Below are 16,241 nucleotides of genomic sequence, written 5' to 3'. Positions count from 1 at the left end.
AGGGAGTTCATTTGGGATCCTTGGTTTTATTACCAATCTTTAGGACGGGGGTTTACCCAGCCGCGGCTATGGAACTCACCTAACACGCGGACTATTCCTGGGGAGGTTTCCGCCACTGTCACTCAGGGTCCCGATGTCATATCACGTCGCTTTTTGGACCATAACATTTGGGACCCTGAGCTCTTCATTAGCACCTGGGATTGACGCCGCTCTCTCTGGATCACCCGGAAATAATGAATCTTTGTCGGGTGGGCATTACTGGCCACAGAACTGTATGGAGGCGCTGTCTGGTAGTTGATGGGATTAAACCCCTAATCCTATCATGTTTGTGTAGAAATATCTGTGCTGTCCTCAATTAACTGAGTTCTATTTTGGTCCTACATTAAATCTCGGCTAGTGCTTGGGGGAATATGAAGGGTTTATCCCTTGAGCAATTAAGCTTTCAGCAGCAAGAAAGATCTTTATGGGTCTCCGTCACACACACACACCAACGTATTTTTCATGTTTTTAATTTTCTTGAATCTCAGCTCAATAATTTAGTTATGCAGTATGCTAAGCCAACCTAGCCCTTCTGTAGGAAAAACTTTCTACACCAAAACAGGGGTTCCAAAATCAGTAAATGATTTAAATGTATTGTAAATGATGGGTTGTTACATTCACACACACACACACACACACACACACACACACACACTGCCTACTAGAGCCTTGGTGTGAATTGTCATTCATACTGGGAGGGGCTTATAGTAAATGTGCAATCATGGTGCACTTTGACACAGGCACAGTGACAAGGTTTTTAGATATATAGAGGTGACAGGTAGCTGGGGAGGTAAGATTACACTGACCTCCCACCAGAGCAGTCATTAAGGAGCATGAGGAAGCGGATGGTGAGCAGCCACCAGTACAGACCTCTACCGCAATGCAATCCTCCTTCACAGTCTGTGTGCCGTATGCTGAAGGCACCAGTATATCATGTCATATCCAAGCGCTCTGCACAAGCAGGTGGCATGCAGGCCCTGAGGGAGGAAATGTTAGTGGAGAGGTCTAGGCCAATAGCTGCACAGACCTCCACTTCCAGTCCATGGTGGCTGTTGAGAGGGCCCAGGGAACAACTGTCAGGGGCCACTAAAGTAAACCTGGGCCCAAGGCAGCAGGAGAAGTAAAGATCCAGGGGTTCCATGCCTGGGAAGTATGGTATGTACATATTATAAACCTATATCATGAGTATGCCATGGGAGCAGCCAACTAAATGACCTTCCTATGGATCTGCATAATTAGTTCTCATTAACACAGTAACATAGTAATTTAGTTTGGAAGTTCAACCGTTCTATCTATTTTCCCTGCTTTTGATCCAAAAGAAGGCAAAAAAAACCCCAATAAAGCTTTTAACATATCTGTGTCGTGTTGTTTAGTTGCAGGTGGTTATTGACTGTTTTAGGAAGACTTTGTAAAACTGTGGTGAGTAGATAGGCCAAGCAATTGATTAGATAATGATGGCTTTGCCACGGACTGTTACTGGTAAGCGTCTGCGAGGTCACATAATACATTAGACTTGTGTCACTCATTTAGCTCTCTTTTGTCACCCTCAAAAGGGGCCCTTAATCAAATGGGGATCCCCCCCAAAAAGTTGAATATGTTATATTTGGTAGTATCACCTTGCACTGTTCATTTTCCAAATTGCAATTGGGCGCTTGTGCAAGAAAAGTAAAAAAAATAAAAAAATAAGGCGTCTATCTCGGTGCCAGCACTTCACAAAGGCCTTGTGCTCCCACCACAGGACTTCAGCAAGGTAAGTAAACTATAAAGGGGCGGGCAGAGAGAAGTGAGAAGTGGGGCGAGGGGGTAGATAGTGAGAAGTGGGGAGAGAGGGTACATAGTGAGAAGGGGAGAGGGGGTACATAGTTAGAAAGGGGGAGAAGGGGATAGATAGTGAGAAGGGGGGAGAGGGGGTAGATCGTGAGAAATGAGGGAATAGATTGTGAGAAGGGGTAGTAAAAATATTGAAATAAATAAAGAGTGAGAATGAGTGAGAATTAATGAATTAATGTGTGGATGAATTGTGTGAATGAGTGAGAGAATGCATTAATGAATATGTGTAAATTATTTGTGTGTGTCAGGCTCATCATATTGCAGCCCTTAACTGGATGTTGGAGTCCAGAGAACAGGAGTGTAAGAAAGCAGTGATTGAAACAAACTTAACAAATGACATAAGTGGAATGTTTGGTTATAGGTTATATTACACAAAGCAAGACATCTCACCAGAAGCAGCAGAGTAGGAGGCATATCATGCACATGAGGGTAGCAAAGTCCAGGAAAGTATTCAAAAGGGTCTGGGACAGGTAGGAAGCAAAAAGGGGAAATCCAGTAGGCAGTCCAGGTAAACAGGTAACAGGCTGGCAAAAGGGTAAATCCAAAAGGCAGTCCGGGTCAAAGAGGTAACAGGTAAGCAGGTAAATCCAACAGACAGATCCAGCGTCTGGCATGAAATATAGCTCCAAAGAACTTAATGAACTCACACCTCTGTTACTGGGAGGCACGGATATAAAGCCTGTTCATTAGGTCAGGTGTGAGTGGTCTAGGCTTCAGGTAAGGGAGGCAGGGTAATAACATAATACATAGCTGAACAGAAATACACAGAACATTAATTATATACATAGCAAACGAAGGGTAAAACTTTAACTATCCTGCAGTCAGGATAGAATCCTGACACAGCCCCCCATTTAAGGAGCGGCCACTAGACGCGAATAGCCTGAGAATAAAATGTGTATGCAAGTAATAAAGAAACAGACTGAGAACCGAGCAGAAACACAAAATTAACGTGACTTTTTCTTCTTCTTTTTGCTTCTTTTTTGTACGACTGGTTTTTTGATTTTATGGTATTCCTTTCTTATGATGTCGCCATTGGAGGTAATGACACAATCGAAGGAAAGGTCATCTGCGGTGCAATTGTAGGTCAAATCAGAACTGGATGTTGGAAAAACGGTAGGATTCAGTGCTTTCTCTTTCCATGTATCAAGGGTCACGTAGCTGCCCTGTACCCAGGGCACCACTGAGGGCAGGTGGGTGTTACCAAAACTGCACTGGTTCTAGACTGGAGTGGCAGACTTAGTATGGGAAACACTGATGGAAGGCCCTTTCCTCTTCAGAGATGGAATAGGGTCATGTATCTTTGTTATCAATCCAGAGGAGATATTAGGGGCTATGGTAGTCTCTGGTGTATCACGCTTTGCTGAGGTAGAAGTGATAGGGGTTGTAATCAGGGATGAACAGAAAGCTTCAGGAAGTTCATCCATATGGGAGTAGTTTACATTATTACAGACTGAAGAATCATAGGAATCCACTGCATCAGTCTCTGGCACAGCTGGATGGTGCTCATCACCATTAACAATAACCGCTATCCCCCCAGCAGTTCCCGCTTTTGCCTTGGGGAGGTCTACAGGTGTGGTATTCCTGGCGCTCAGTGCCTTTTCAAATATCTCCAGATCGTGCTTGCGCACTATGGTGCCATTGGAGGCATAAATACAGTCAGGTGGCAGGGCTTCATTAGCACAACAAGAAGTATTGCTGGTACTTGCCACAGTAGTTCCAGTGAGGGTATTAGATACAGGCTTCTCAGATGGGAGAAAAGAAGTTGCCTCTAGGACATTATGTAGCGGCTTGTCAGGAGCCCCAGTAGCAGGTGCATGAACAATGCTAGAAGCTACTCCAGGGTTTGGTGGTCTCCTCTGTGAAGCCAAATGTGGATAGCCATGACACCAGCCTCTGTGCCCCTCAGAGTGATGTGAAGAGGCGTTGCGGTGAATCCTTTGGGTTAAAGACACCTAAAAAAGACAAGAAACAGTTCAATAAAGTAAAGAGAAAAAGAAAAAAAGAGAAAAAAAGAGAAAAAAGAAGATACGTGATGACGCAAATAGAAGAAGACGGCAAAGCGGGACTTTTAAAAGCCGGGAATCCACGGACGAAACACACATTGACTTTGAAAAATTCTCCTGAGGAAGCCTACGCCATAGTCGGCGAAACGCGTTGAGAGACTTTTAAGAAATATTTTATGCATATCATCGACCTTCCGGATTTTATTGAAAAGGACATCCTTCGATTGCTTTTATGCATGACAATTTGGTTATGCATATACGCTTGTGAGTTTTTTACCTTTATTTTATAATAAATATATCAAACGTTTATTTGCACTATTTTTGGTTTCTGTTCCTTAGCACAGTATTTCTAAGGATATACAGACTCCGTCACTTTGATGAGCGCCTCACCTTGAGCACGTTTGTGAGTGCAATTACTTCATTTTTTATCTTCAAAATATTTGAGATTTTATTACACTATATTATTATTTTTATTTTTTCCCACATGTCTTTGCGCCCCGGTATTTTGTTCTATTGTGATGTGAAGAGGCGGCAGGGTGGAAAAACACAGTCCCAATATGAAGAGCTTGAGGCCGAGGTGGACGTGTAGGGCAGTATGTGATAAAGTGCCCCTTCTTACCACAATAAAAGCATAAGCTATTATTCCATCTTCTAGCCTTTTCTTTAAGGGACAGCGTAGCTCGGAGTACCCCAATTTGCATGGGCGCCTCAGTGTCCAAGATAGGTGCATCAGTCATGCCAGGAGCATCAAGGCTATGGGTTGGTGTGCCTATAGGATCCTCTGGAATGATAGAAGTACTCCTAGGAACTTTTGTATCTATAGACACCTCATACGGGTCAATATAGCAGGGCAAACCTAGGTCACTTATGTGTTCTTGAGCTTTCATGATCAGCAACGTAGTCCTTGCGAAGGCGCTGTTTGCGGGAGCACCTAGAAGGACAAGGAACAGAGGGATCGTGGGAACCTGCAAATAGAGAGTCCATAGCCTTCAAAAAGGAGTCCCAGGTGTCCAAAACAGGGCTTTTGGTGGTTAGCAGTTTGTGTGCCCAGGTTTTCAGTTGCCCTGACAACAGGGTGATAGCAGTACGCACTTTAACAAAATCTGTAACATAGGTGCGTGGTTTTAAGAAGAGTACCTTTGCAATCCATCTTAAAGGTGCTGTATTTAGAGCGAGTGCCAGATAATTTCTCAGGTAGAGCAACATCAGGTTCAAGATATACAGGTTCCTTTGTATGGTGTACTGTCTCTTTAAATAAAGCAAAGTCCCGCTGCAATTCATGAAGAGATTGGGACACCTGCAGGGTAAGGGCAGTAGCGTACCTAGCGGGGGGCGGGGGGGGGGGCGGTTAAAGACCTCCGATATCGCTCCCTTGCGATCTGCGCGGCAACAGCTGCTGTGCGCCGGGATTTGTTGTCAGATCCCGGCGCACAACACTGAAGCCGCGCCCACTGAACCGGAAGAAGACAGAAGAACTGAAGAAGAGGAGCGAAGAGGAGGAAAAGAAGCTGTAAGGAGAAAAGAGGAAAGGTAGGAAAGCATTCAGTGAGTGAGAGTGGATTGGTATGTGTGTGGATTGGTATGTGTGGATTGGTATGTGTGGATTGGTATGTGTGGATTAGTATATGTGTGGATTGGTATATATGTGGATTGGTATATGTGTGGCTTGGTATATGTATGGATTGGTATATGTGTGGATTGGTGTGTGTGTGTGGATTGGTGTGTGTGTGGATTGGTGTGTGTGTGGATTGGTATATGTGCGGATTGGTAAGTGTGTGAGAGTGATGGGTGTTATGCTGTACCATTTCCAATGTATTTTTCATTATATAATTATGCTCTAGTACATCATAACTCCCATCACTCTATACTGTTCCATACAGTGGCAGAGCTGGGAGACAGAGGCCTTGCAACCCTACCACCGCAGGACTCCTGAAAGGTAAGTGAACTTCAAAGGGGGAGAGGGTAGATCGTTAGGAGGGGGTAGATAGGGAGAAGGGAGTGAGGCGGGGGGATAGGGGGTAGATAGGGAGAAGGGAGTGAGACGGGGTAGGTAGGACAAAAGGGAAGTGAGAAGGGGTAGATAGGGCAATCATACTCCTATCATGCCAAGTCTGCGAGTACATCCTGGAATCTGAGTATGCCTGGGCATGACAGGAATGTGATTGCTGTTATCATATATATATATAATATATATTAATATTGTTATTTAATTGTTTTGTCCTATTTTGGTGTGTTACTTACTTTAAATAAAAGTGTTAGATTTTTTTTTATGGTGTGGGGGGGTCATATTCGGTTTCGGCCAGGTAAATGCTGCATTTTCGGTTTCGGTGCATCCCTACTACTAATGAAGTGGTAGGCCTACACCACATCAATGTTTGGCTTAGTATATAGTGATAGGAGTTATGCTGCACTATTGTCAATGTCTGGCTCAATGTATAGTGATAGGGATTACGCTGTACCACCGTCAATGTGTGCCTCAGTATATAGTGATAGGTGTTATGCTGTACCACCATCAATGTCTGCCTCAGTATATAATGATAACAGTAAGTGTTATGCTGTACCACCTTCAGTGTCTGCGCCGGTATATAATGGTAAAAGCTATGCAGTTTTAAAGTGTGTGTGTGGGGGGGTGCCACATACAGGATCCGCCCCAGGTGCCAAATACTCTAGGTACGCCCCTGGGTAAGGGTACTGAGCGTCTTAACTCTGCGGACTCCATAATGGTGAGTTCATTCTGTCAGGCTCATCATATTGCAGCCCTTAACTGGATGTTGGAGTCCAGAGCGCAGGAGTGTAAGAACGCAGTGATTGAAACAAACTTAACAAATGACACAAGTGGAATGTTTGGTTATAGGTTATATTACACAAAGCAAAGCAAGACATCTCACCAGAAGCAGCAGAGTAGGAATATCATGCACATGAGGGTAGAAAAGTCCAGGAAAGTATTCAAAAGGGTCTGGGACAGGTAGCAAGCAAAAAGGGGAAATCCAGTAAGCAGTCCGGGTAAACAGGTAACAGGCTGGCAAAAGGCAGGCAGACAGACAGATCCGACAGGACAGACAGATCCGACAGGACAGACAGATCCGACAGGACAGACAGACAGATCCGACAGGACAGACAGATCCGACCAGGGGAGGGCTGGCAGCCTAAGGCCTGGGGGGCAAGTCAAGTGAAGTGGCTCCGCCCCCTCGCACTCACCTTTCACCCCTCACGCTGCTCCCATCACTATGCGGCCATCAGGCTGCTGGAAAACTTATCTAAACGGCCGCCGGTTGCTGATGCCACCGGCCAGAGCTACTTTAATCCTTTTTTTTATTTATTTAATATGCCGGATCGGCTTGCCATATTAAAAATAATTAAATAAAGTATTAAAGTAGCTCCGGCCGGCAGCATCAGCACCCAGTGGCCGTTTAGATTCTATTTCCAACAATCTGATGGCCGCATAGTGATGGAGCAGCGTGAGGGGTGAAAGGTGAGTGCGAGGGGGCGGAGCTTTCACCCCTCACGCTGCTCCCATCACTTGGCGGCCATCGCACACGGCCTCTGGGTGCTGATGCCGCCGGCCGGTGCTGCTTTAATACTATTTTTTTCATTTAATAGCCGATCCGGCTTGCCATATTCAATTTTGAAAAAAAGTATTAAAGTAGCGCCGGCCGGCGGCATCAGCACCCAGCGGCCGTTTAGATTAGATTTCGGGCGGCCTGGGGGGCAATTGTCCCCCTGCCCAGCCTGCCCCTGGATCTGACAGACAGACAGATCCGACAGGACAGACAGACATATCCGACAGACAGACATATCCGACAGACAGAGAGATCCGACAGACAGAGAGATCCGACAGACAGAGAGATCCGACAGACAGAGAGATCCGACAGACAGACAGACAGACAGACAGACAGACCCAACGTCTGGCATGAACTATAGCTCCAAAGAACTTAATGAACTCACACCTCTGTTACTGGGAGGCAGGTATATAAAGCCTGTTCATTAGGTCAGGTGTGAGTGGTCTAGGCTTCAGGTAAGGGAGGCAGGGTAATAGCATAACAATACACAGCTGAACAGAAATACACAGAACATTAATTATATACATAGCAAATGAAGGGTAAAACTTTAACTATCCTGCAGTCAGGATAGAATCCTGACAGTGTGAATGAGTGAGAAAATGAATGATTATGTGAATGAAAGAGTGAATGAGTGAGTTGGAGAAAGGCACAGATGGCACAAGCAGGGTGTTTATGGACTGTGAGCTGGGATCATGTAACCACACAGTCTTAAGGTTTGAAATACCACATAAGGCTGAATTATTTTTAGAATTGTAGTCCTTTTTATTAAAAGGTCTGTAAACAAACATAAATAAAACAAACAAAAAGAAAAGCCTTGCTCTCTGAGCACTTACTGACAAACAAACTAACTATCGTTGGACGGCTTACCCGCTACCAACAAAAAACATTTAGCACAGACCTTTTTCGTTTAGGAACCGTTCAGCAGATTTGTTTAGGAGAAAATGCAGTCTCACTCACTGCTTGTATGCTTCTCACCTGACTAACTTACAGGGCTCCTTTTTGTAGCAGCCCCCTGCTGCTCATTGGTAACAGGTGAGTAAATCTCTGAACCAGAACTCCTGGACTGGCTGCATCACCTGCTGCAAGTAAACTGTGGAGTGGAGCACTGGCCCTCCCTTCTCTCCAAATGCTCCACCCCAGGGACCCAAACATAACTACAACATTACCATTACTTTGCTGGTAACAAAACATTCTCCCTGGGGTTATCGAATACATTGCACTGCAGTATTTTGTGGGAAATGTACATGTTATCCACCACCATGCCCTGTTCCCTGTCACAGGACAAAGATGGCACAGGGTGGGCTGTTTGGGGACAAAGATGACTCAGACTGTGCTGTAATCTGTGTGTGTAATCTGTGTGCTGGTCAAGTTCTATGTGGGCAATGTGGACACTGGGGCTGGCCTATGGAGTGTGCAACCTGTGATCTATGCCTGTAATTTTGTTTTGGTTTTCTTATCTATACCGTTGATGCTGAGTTTATATGTGATTTCCAATTGATTTATACCTGTAAAGCTGGGTTTGTGTATTATTCTGTTGATCTGTATCTGTTATGCTATATTTCCATAAATTTTTTATATACATGCAAATACAGGGTTTGTTTATATGTCTTATTCAGTTATTCACATGCATGTGCTGTTTATTTGATCTATACCTGAACTACAGGGAGTAAGTTAAAGAGAGGTATGGCTTAGTGAATGAGGGGACAAAGGGACTTTGGGGATGATTAAGGGGAGAGGACCTCTCAAAGTCATGGTAGAGTCAGAAGGAGGGAAGACTGCACTGACTCTCACAGTCTTCCCCTAACCAGCAAATATTCAGGTTGGTGTGGGAGCCGAGGGAGTGATTGCATGTTAGGGAGCGTAGAGGGGGACCCAAGGAAATGCTTGCCTAGGGTAAAAAATTTTCAAAGATTAGCAGTTCCCCCCCTATATTTAATGTACATTATTGTTACCAGTGTTTCCAGTACATATTGTACTTGTTTGCACTTGCACATAAATTATCTCTAATTAAAACTAGTTGTTTGTTACAAGATTTTTTTCCTTTCTTTTTTGTGGGGCGGGGCACCAGAGGAGTAGTCCACACAGGGCACCTGAACACCTAAAGATGGCCCTGCATATATATACACCGTTCTAAACATATATATATATATATAGTAGTTTTCTATAGGCACTGATATTATCTGTAGTTTAATTGTTCATTTTCCATTGGGCAATTATAAGAGGCACTGAAATACATTGTATAGACATTATGCAAAAGAAATGAGGCTACTTAATAGACTATGTATAAACCTCACTTTTCCGTGGTATACTTTATTGCAGAAAGATTGCCATTTGGCATATAATTTCACAGTGTGTCAATAGACAAGTATGGCGCATAAGGATATCTTGGAAGGCATCGTATTATATATGCAACACTACGAGTTAGAAACTGGCTTAACACGATGAGCTCTGGATCGAATAGACCTGGCACCAGATGATGTATATCCCTTCCCCCACCCCGATTTATCCATCAGACATCCTTTCATTTTGTTTTTAACTGCACCATAGCAACACGCCCAATACCGTAATTATTCGAATGTAATTTACATGAGCAACGACTTTATGCCGCATTGCTACACCTGCTTCTTCACGGCCAGGAAGGGTGTGTCTGCGTCACATTCACCGTATCCGACTGCATAAAGCTGCTATTTTGAGCCTGATGCTGGTCTTAGTCTTACAGCGCGGTGACGCCCCCAATTCTTCAGTTACCAGGCAACTGTGAGTGCGCAATGCAGAATCTCGGGCGCCGGACTGAGTAGCCAGCAGCAAGATAAAGAAAGGCAATTACGTCATCGTCTATCAGGCTGAAGACTGGCAGGAAAGGAGATTAAAGCCCTGAACTGAGCATATTTAGAAAGAACCGAGTGTTTAACGGCAGGTGACGAGTGCAAAGCCATTCCGCTAAGAAAAATAAATTAAATGTATGTAATTACCCGCTGTAGTATGTGCTACAGCGGGGGTGGCTCTTCAAATACACGAGAAGCCTAACGGCCGATTCTAACCAGCTCTTGCAGTGTTTTCACTTAATATTTTTCAGCAGACCCCACGCAAGTTTTTTGGGGGACCTACCGTGTTCCCGGGTGGCTTTGTAAGCGGAAGTCTTATTTATTAAATGAAGCTTGCTGCAGCTTTAGTGCGCTTGGGCTGGAGCCAGCATGGAGGATACCGCAGTAAATATCTGCAGAATGGAGTCTAGGTCACCCCGCCATGTCTTGCTGGTTTTCCTAATTTCTGGTTTACGAGTACCCTACCGAGCTAAATCGGGAAGACATGGCCTCGGCTATGCAAAGCGTCTCAGATCTGTAGTCATCCGGTGCTATGGAGGCTGAAGGACAAAGAAACCGAGCGCTGGTTACGTTAATTGCGAACGCGTCCTGATCTTTATCGGGCTTTCTAATCGTATGTAATGATTTTGACATGGGTCGATAAATGCATCTCGGCCGAGCAGACCCTGTGCAGTACTGCGCTGTTTTCGTGCTTATTCTGTCGTGATGCGAGCTACCGGTATCTTTACAAGCACGGTATTGTCCCTCAGGATTGCTGTACGTTCATTCCGTTATACTGTATCGAGTGTTACATCCACCGGCGATGTCATTGTTCTAAGTACTGTAAGCTACTATAAAGGAAACGGGGCTTTGTCCGCCTGCAGTGAGGAAAGCGCTTAATCGTATCGTATGTTACGCTATAGAGGATTGCGCCGCCATGACTGCCATTCAGCTCTTCTTGGAGGAGAGGACCAGTAGCTCCCGCCTCCCCAGTTCGTACATGTAGTTGCTACGCCTCAGCCAATCGGCCAGCGGCCGCATCGTATTTTCATAAAATATTCCGCACGTCACCCTGTAGCCTGTATAAATACTAAGATCGCATTCGCACCTCTTCATTCTGTTACTTACATCCACTCTTAGCTGTTGGATAAAGTAACGCTTTAATTATTTTTATTTTAATTCTCTTCCTTTGCTCTTCGCCGAATCCTAACAATGGTGAGTAGACTTCGTTTTCACCCAGCAGTAAGGACTAGCTGCAGTATTAACTGTTTCGCTGCCGCCCCCGCGTGAGATTTTTTTTTTTTTATGTAGCTATAAAGCGGTTACGTTAAATGGTTTGCTCACTCATTAGATAAGCTGCGCTATTTCTCTTGGCAGGGTATAATATGCTAAGATAACCCGATAAAGGTTGGCAATGGCCTGACCCGCTTCTGCGTGTAGTTGCAATGGACCTTACCGCGCTGTGGTGATGGAAAGAAAAGCAGGAGATGCCTCCCGCGAGGCACTAAGAAGACGGTCCCTTCTTGCGGCTCGGTTTTATAGCCGGATATTTTTCCGGGTGGGGACGGGTAGCACAATTGCTGCGGAACGACTGATGTGGGGCGTTAATATTTATTTATCTTATGGCCCTGGTGTCTAGGGATAGTAGGGACAGCAAACGTCACCCATCCATGAAAAAGTAAATTCTGAGGCAACTACAGCGGAAAAAGAGTAGAAGAACTACGGGAAGCAGGGGCTTGTTCCCGCCCTTTACCCCTGTTCTCTGTATAGGCTTGGCTCGTTAGGTGGCGGTAACTGAGCTTAACCCTTAAATGGCCAGTGTCTGCTTTAGCGAGACAAAATCGGGCGTATAGGGAGATTGGTTAATAACGCTATACGGACCTGAGTATTTTGTGAAAGGGATGCTGATACAGGAGGGGCAGAGAAAGCGTGTGAAATGGATACAGTGATTGAGAATAAATCGAAAGCCCTAAATAGCTTTGAGGTTGGCTCTATTCAAATCTGTTGACAGATGACTTTGCTGTGGGAGACGAGATGTGAGTAGCGCAGGTTTGTACCTAATTCATTGGGGAAGAAGTCTGGTTGGATCTGATGTCTTGATGGCTTTTCATTCTTAGTTTAATTATACAGGTTTTCAGTTTCACTCCCTTCTATGATTCCAGGGACAATATGTGTAGTTTTCTGTCATGGGAATGAATTGTTGAGGATGGCCTCTAATATTCCCAGGCTGTTTGAGGATGACTAGTTCTAGAGTTAGATTTTAAAACCCCCCCAATGTCTGTATTGTCTATTCACTCCGTTAATTGCCCCGCGACACAAATGCAATACACAGAGGACATCTGTTGTCCACTCTGTGGCGGCGCAGGCAGCAGCTGCAGGAGGAGTGATGGAGGTGGAATGCGTGTGAAGAAATTGATCCATCTTGAGATCTAATCCTGAATCCATTCAAAGCCCGGGCAGCTGTAATTCTTTCCCGGTCAAGAGGATGAAGTGTGGGGGCGGGAAGTGCCCGCAGGCTCTTGTCTGCAAACGTGGAAGTAATGTCAGATGACTGCGGTGGGTGTGATTAGTCTGCGGAGCTGCTCATGGCTTTTAGAGGAAATGCATGCTGATGGCGCCAGAGAAACCTTTTTCTGGTTAATGTATTATCCTTGCGCTTCCAGCGAGTGAAAAGTAAGAACTCGCTTTCATCCGTTTCTTTCTGAAGAAAAATAGGCTCCATCAAACTAGCATTTGTAACCAATAAGTAACCGCGAGATGCTAGAGATTACCTGAGCCCAGTAAAGCGTACACGGTGCCGAGATCTCTACTGGCTTGGCTCATTCATTGAATGCTGTGTCGGTAAATACACTTCATGCTTTTAAATATGTGAATACTAAACTTTTACCTTTTTCTTCTCCTCAGCGTGAGTGCATCTCTATACACGTTGGTCAGGCTGGTGTGCAGATCGGCAATGCCTGCTGGGAGCTGTACTGTCTGGAACATGGCATTCAGCCTGATGGGCAGATGCCCAGTGACAAAACCATTGGAGGAGGTGACGATTCCTTCAACACATTCTTCAGTGAGACTGGAGCTGGGAAACACGTCCCTAGGGCTGTGTTTGTAGATCTGGAGCCAACTGTCATTGGTAAGAATTTGACTTCTGTGCTTACCCTTTTATTATCTGGATAGAAATGGAAGTAACTAATTATGAACAATGATAATCTCCCTTTAGATGAGGTGCGCACTGGAACATACCGCCAATTATTCCACCCAGAGCAGCTCATTACGGGTAAAGAAGATGCTGCTAATAACTATGCTCGTGGTCACTACACAATTGGCAAGGAAATAATTGACCTGGTACTGGACAGAATCCGAAAACTGGTGAGCATAACTTTGTTTTGCATGGCAGAGTTTTTTTTATTTTATCTGAAGGGATACTAAAAATACTCATGCCCTTAACTTAATTGCAGTAGTATTTCTTAAAAGCTTTTCTGTTTTCATTGCAACGCTGTACAGATGCATCCACTTATAATTTTTGGTACATGCTGTCATGTAACTTTTCATTTAATGAGAGCTTGGGTGCGCCTCTAATGATGCTGTCACTCAATGCTACAGTATGAAATGTTGCAAGGAAAACTTGCTAGTCAAGTGAATCAATATACAGTGCCATTTACACCTAACCAAAGTGACATTAAATATTTACTGGAATTTACTAGCATAGCATAGATTGCAGTAGTTCATTTAGTTACCCCACTTATTTTTTTTTATTTATTATGTATGCTATCGGCAGGTATCCCGGTGGTTGTATAATGCCAATCCTAGAAGCAAAGTACTTGCAAAAACAGAATGTCTTTGTTTTTTTTGTTTTTTTATGTAGCATTATATGCTGCAACACTGTACAATGTTTTATATGTAGTCTTGTATGTTTGTTTTTAGGCTGATCAGTGCACAGGTCTTCAGGGATTCCTGGTCTTCCACAGCTTTGGTGGGGGAACTGGTTCTGGCTTCACCTCTCTGCTGATGGAACGTCTGTCAGTTGACTATGGAAAGAAGTCCAAGCTGGAGTTCTCAATCTATCCAGCCCCCCAGGTCTCCACAGCTGTGGTTGAGCCCTACAACTCCATCCTCACCACCCACACCACCTTGGAGCACTCAGACTGCGCCTTTATGGTAGACAATGAGGCCATCTATGACATCTGTCGTAGAAACCTAGATATTGAGCGTCCCACCTACACCAATCTAAATCGCCTTATCAGTCAGATAGTGTCCTCTATTACAGCCTCTCTCAGATTTGATGGTGCGCTGAATGTAGATCTTACTGAATTCCAGACCAACTTGGTGCCCTATCCCCGTATTCACTTCCCTCTGGCTACATATGCCCCAGTTATCTCAGCAGAGAAGGCTTACCATGAGCAGCTCTCTGTTGCTGAGATTACAAATGCCTGCTTTGAGCCAGCTAACCAGATGGTGAAATGTGACCCACGTCATGGTAAATACATGGCTTGCTGCCTGCTGTACCGTGGTGATGTGGTTCCTAAAGATGTTAACGCTGCTATTGCCACCATTAAGACAAAGCGTAGCATTCAATTTGTAGACTGGTGTCCAACTGGTTTCAAAGTAGGCATTAACTATCAGCCCCCAACTGTGGTTCCAGGTGGTGACCTGGCCAAGGTCCAGCGTGCCGTGTGCATGTTGAGCAACACCACTGCTATTGCTGAGGCCTGGGCCAGACTGGACCACAAGTTTGACCTTATGTATGCCAAGCGTGCCTTTGTGCACTGGTATGTGGGTGAGGGTATGGAGGAGGGAGAGTTCTCTGAGGCCCGTGAAGACATGGCTGCCCTGGAGAAGGATTATGAGGAGGTTGGTGTAGATTCTGTGGAAGGAGATGGTGAGGAGGAAGGTGAAGAGTATTAAGCCAGATCAGGTTATATTATAATGGGCCCTTGTTTTAAACATCTTAATTTTATCTGAGCCGCCAAGCTTTTTAATTTGCGTGCTAACCAGCACTCAAACTGGTATGCTACGTATGACAATCTGTTTTTAGTTAACCACTAAGCAAACATTGTTCCATTGGTGTAATTTGTACCATCAGATCTGGAATAAAAAGGGAAAACAATGTGTGTGTGTGCGTTTTCCTTTCAGGAGTCAGTTGACAAGAACCAAGAATAAGAGATTGCATAACTGAGTCTAAGACAGGTAATGGTGCTGGTATTTGATGTAAAAGCTATGTCACCTTGTTTTGGCATAATGCAGCAATAACAGAAAATACCCAGACACACAACAGCCAGAGACTTGGTAAAGAAGAGAAAATAACTCACCATGTGTGTTGTCTGTGAATAAGTTATTTTACCAAAAGAAATCCATTGTCCTGAAGGACAATCAAGCCTACATAGCCTGTGGTGCTATCTTAATAGGTAGGTACTGCACAGTACCTTACTAGGTCCACTCAGGCAGATCAGCATCTGGTGGGTCTGGGACTACCTTCATTATTGATATTTCACACCGCAGGAACGGACCATGGGCAAATGTTCTCATGCTTATCCTTGAGATAGTGAAAGTTCTGATCAAATGTAAAAACAAAAGTATCAAAAAGCATAAACAAGTCTTCATTCCCAGAAAGAGATGCTGCTGAACAGAGATGATGCAAACACATGCGTCCACATCCATTCATACAAAGGCATCTCACGCACAAACACCGACTTTTATAGATTTAAATAAGCCTTTTCCTTCAACCAGTCTTGTCTTTTCCACTGTAACCTGATTACAAATGGCACTTCTGGGAAGTATGAAGTGCAATCTTCCCTCACTGATCATGTCCCAGCAAAGGAGTCTGTGTCTTTACTGCAGGAGAAGCACCCCATGCGGCAAGCTGGCTGCCATCTGGGCCCCCACATCACCCAGCCCTGGAAGCACAGTGTTCCTTGTTTGCAGTGCACGCAAGCATAGAAATAACGGCTTCAAGAAGGAGACCTTGCTATTGGGGCATATGCCACTTTTGCCCCTTTGTTAATCCACCCCTA

At 44.6% G+C, this 16,241-nt stretch overlaps 1 protein-coding gene across 1 annotated transcript; it reads left to right on the top strand.

The window, feature by feature from the left end:
- Positions 1-13,242: 13,242 nt before the first annotated feature.
- Positions 13,243-15,135, top strand: LOC149279038 (tubulin alpha-1B chain-like). Its single transcript, XM_089501477.1, has 3 exons — positions 13,243-13,363; positions 13,451-13,599; positions 14,155-15,135. Exons 1-3 carry the CDS (start codon positions 13,243-13,245, stop codon positions 15,133-15,135), a joined length of 1,251 nt encoding a protein of 416 aa, XP_089357603.1.
- Positions 15,136-16,241: the final 1,106 nt, after the last annotated feature.

Source organism: Sceloporus occidentalis, unplaced genomic scaffold (genome assembly GCF_023333645.1).
Source record: "Sceloporus occidentalis isolate IW3139 unplaced genomic scaffold, rSceOcc1.0.p SCAF_175, whole genome shotgun sequence".
In the NCBI taxonomy this organism is placed as follows: Eukaryota; Metazoa; Chordata; class Lepidosauria; order Squamata; family Phrynosomatidae; genus Sceloporus; species Sceloporus occidentalis.
This window is presented reverse-complemented; position numbering and strand designations above follow the sequence as displayed.

Coding starts and splice junctions, on each gene's coding strand:
- LOC149279038 (XM_089501477.1), top strand. CDS start 13,243: ATGCCCAGTGACAAAACCATTGGAGGAGGTGACGATTCCTTCAACACA. Junction 13,364..13,450: donor TCTGGAGCCAACTGTCATTG/GTAAGAATTTGA, acceptor ATCTCCCTTTAG/ATGAGGTGCGCACTGGAACA. Junction 13,600..14,154: donor TGGACAGAATCCGAAAACTG/GTGAGCATAACT, acceptor GTTTGTTTTTAG/GCTGATCAGTGCACAGGTCT.